The following is a 2,906-nucleotide window of genomic DNA, read 5'->3' on the forward strand; positions in this document are numbered from 1 at the left end:
TTACCGACCTTGACAGGAAGAAATTGAATGCTGTTTGTATTTGAAAGAAGATGCCCTTAGTTAAGTGTTGCCTACGTCAGATAATTTTATTACTATTTTGATGGTTGTACATAGTTTTATATTGTTATGTTATATTTTAGCTTGGTGTTGTGTTGTACTGTTATTGATGAGTTGTGTTGTTGTTGTTGATTGGCCTAGAGCCGCAATAAACTGACTGACTGACTGACTGACAGTGTGCAGCGCCCTCCCAACAGGCCTTCATTTCATAGGGGCATGACCCCTGCATCTGATATCAATATGGGACAAGTCCAGACATGTAATGACAGCACTGAGTTCTTTAAAAAGGTTCCTTTTTATTTTACAAACCGCGACAAATGGAATTGCAGTCTATTTACAGGTTTTATTTCAAAACAGACATTAAAAAGCAGCTGGAATATCTTTTATTTACATAACAGAAACACCATTTTATTTTTTCTGGCGCAGAAAAAATGAACGAAAATGCAAATCTTTGATATAGCCTTCAACATATTTAACCATTGCACTGTCAGAGTTTTTCAGAATTGTTTCAAGTGTTTTACGAGAATTTGGCGAGTCCCCGACTCTATTTAACAAATCAAATATTTGGTCCATATTGTCTTGAGTGAAATGTAGACACTTCAATGAATAGGCAACTGAGGTCACGACGTGCATTATAGAATGTATTGACAATTCATCTATAACAAATTTCACCTTGCGGTCTAGCGTCTGTTCAGACCACGATAGACATGCGTGGGATCTCTGCCCAGGGGATTGAAGCTGGCATCCTTCACAAGAATCATATAAAAATTCATTGATACAATGCATTGCTATTGAATAGACGGCGGCACGAACTAATGCTGACATTGCTGATTTCCGTTTTCGGGGCGGCATGCAGTCAGAATCTTCACAAACTTCCATGTTTAAAAGCTTTCTCATGGCAATGACTCGTTCCCTGGGCGTCATGCCAAATGGAATTTTTGGCTGTTCCTGTTAAAAAGACAGCATTTATTTTAGTTTTACAAGCCTTGACAAGCCCCTCACACCCGCCACACAACACTAAACAACCGGGGTCCATACCTGCTTGGAGATTTTTGCCTCTGAAGGACTATTCTCCTCTGGGGCTTCACCCAATTTTAAATCTGGAATTTGTGGCCCAATGCAGGCAGAATACTAGAAAATTAAAAGCAGATTTTTTTTCAGTTAAAAGCACTATGCAAAGCCTGTTTTTCCAATAACCTTTTCTATTCCCCTCCTACCCCCACCCCTTTCCCAAATTACCTGAGCCATAGAGTTCTCTCCTGGAATGAGCTCTTGGGAATCAGGAATCTCTTGGAAAACCTGGGTGCTGTAGGGAATAAGTTCCTGAGTGTCTGGGAAATCTTCCAGGAGGCCTTGCAAAATTTGGGAAACGCCATTTTTAGATAGCATGTCAGCTGTTGTCTCCCCGCTGTCCATACTAACGCGTGTCTCTTCGTCAAAAACAGGCCCCAGGAAATGGAGCTTTGCGGGAACAAATTCTTCATCCTCAGAACTGCTCACATATCTCCTTTTAAAATTTTGTCTCACCAATGGCGGCGGCCTGGAAAGCACCAAGGGTCTGGCCGGGGTTTCCATGTTCTCAGCAAGAGCCTGCGCACGTGTGTTCAAGAGCAAATGGCTTCTTTCCTAAAATAACCTGGTGAGGGTGGGCTGGGTGGGAGTGGGCCCCATTTGCTATTGGCCAGGGGTGACTGGGCATGTTGTTAGAGGGGTCACACGACCCTACTCAGGCCTTCTCAGTGGCGGGCCCCAATTTCTGGGGTGGGGTGCCACAGGCGGAAGTTCAATGACGCTGCAGTGGGTGGCGCTGGGGGAGGGGGCAGGGGAGGGGGCTACACATGTGGTTTCCGGCCTGCTCAATTAATATGCAGGGTTGCTAGGTCACGGCAGGGTGGGCGTAGACGCTGATTGGCCTGGCCACGCCACGTGGTGTGCGTCAGTAAGGTCATTTCCTGGAGGAGGCGCTTAAATAATTAAATATGCGGGGTTGGTAGGTTGCAGCGGGGTGGACGTAGACGCTGATTGGCCTGGCCACGTCACGTGGTGGTGGGGGGGGCATGACCTGGGTGACGTCATTGGGGTCATGACCCTGATGACACAGTTTCCAGTGATGTCAGTGGAAGTGACGTTGCTGGCCACGCCCCCTTCATTAAATATGCATGGGTTGCCAGAGCTTCCGGTGACGTCACTGGCCACGCCCCCTTCATTAAATATGCATGGACTGGCCATATACTACTCATGTTGGATCAGGCCAATCACCCATCCAGTCCAACACTCTGTCTCACACAGTGGCCAAATACACACACACACACTGTGGCTAATAACCACTGATGGACCTCTGCTCCATATTTTTATCTAACCCCCTTTTGAAGCTGTCTATGCTTGTAGCCGCCACCACCACCTGTGGCAGTGAATCCCACATGTTAGTCACCCTTTGGGTGAAGAAGTACTTCCTTTTTTCCATTTTAACCTGACTGCTCAGCAATTTCATCGAATGCCCACAAGTTCTTGTATGGTGAGAAAGAGAGAAAAGTGCTTCTTTCTCTACTTCTCTCCATCCCATGCATTATCTTGTAAACCTCTATCATGTAACCCCGCAGTCGACATTTCTCCAAGCTAAAGAGCCCCAAGCATTTTAACCTTTCTTCCAAACCTTTAATCATTCTAGTTGCCCTTTTCTGGACTTTTTCCAATGCTAGAATATCCTTTTTGAGTTGCTACCAGAATTGCACACAGTATTCCAAATGAGACCACACCATCGATTTATACAGGGGCATTATGATACTGGCTATATACAGTATCAAAAACAGAAACTCTGGGTGTGACATGACACGTTCTAAGACAGAAAG

General features: G+C 45.3%; 1 protein-coding gene across 1 annotated transcript; it reads right to left on the bottom strand.

Moving 5' to 3' along the window:
* Window positions 1–333: 333 nt before the first annotated feature.
* LOC132583558 (uncharacterized) lies at window positions 334–1,473 on the bottom strand. The gene is made up of 3 exons (XM_060255182.1): window positions 1,297–1,473; window positions 1,096–1,188; window positions 334–1,005 (listed from the first exon to the last, which is right to left on the bottom strand). The coding sequence occupies exons 1-3, from the start codon at window positions 1,471–1,473 to the stop codon at window positions 466–468; spliced, it is 810 nt and encodes a 269-aa protein (XP_060111165.1). The 3' UTR covers window positions 334–465.
* Between the last annotated feature and the right edge of the window lie 1,433 nt (window positions 1,474–2,906).

Source organism: Heteronotia binoei, chromosome 15 (assembly GCF_032191835.1).
Source record: "Heteronotia binoei isolate CCM8104 ecotype False Entrance Well chromosome 15, APGP_CSIRO_Hbin_v1, whole genome shotgun sequence".
Classification (NCBI taxonomy): Eukaryota; Metazoa; Chordata; class Lepidosauria; order Squamata; family Gekkonidae; genus Heteronotia; species Heteronotia binoei.

Bases quoted from the DNA above. Each gene is read 5' to 3' on its own strand.
- LOC132583558 (XM_060255182.1), bottom strand. From the start codon at position 1,473: ATGGACAGCGGGGAGACAACAGCTGACATGCTATCTAAAAATGGCGTT. The intron at 1,189-1,296 runs GTAATTTGGGAA...TTAATTTTCTAG, and splicing joins GAGAGAACTCTATGGCTCAG to TATTCTGCCTGCATTGGGCC. The intron at 1,006-1,095 runs GTATGGACCCCG...TCTTTTTAACAG, and splicing joins AGGCAAAAATCTCCAAGCAG to GAACAGCCAAAAATTCCATT.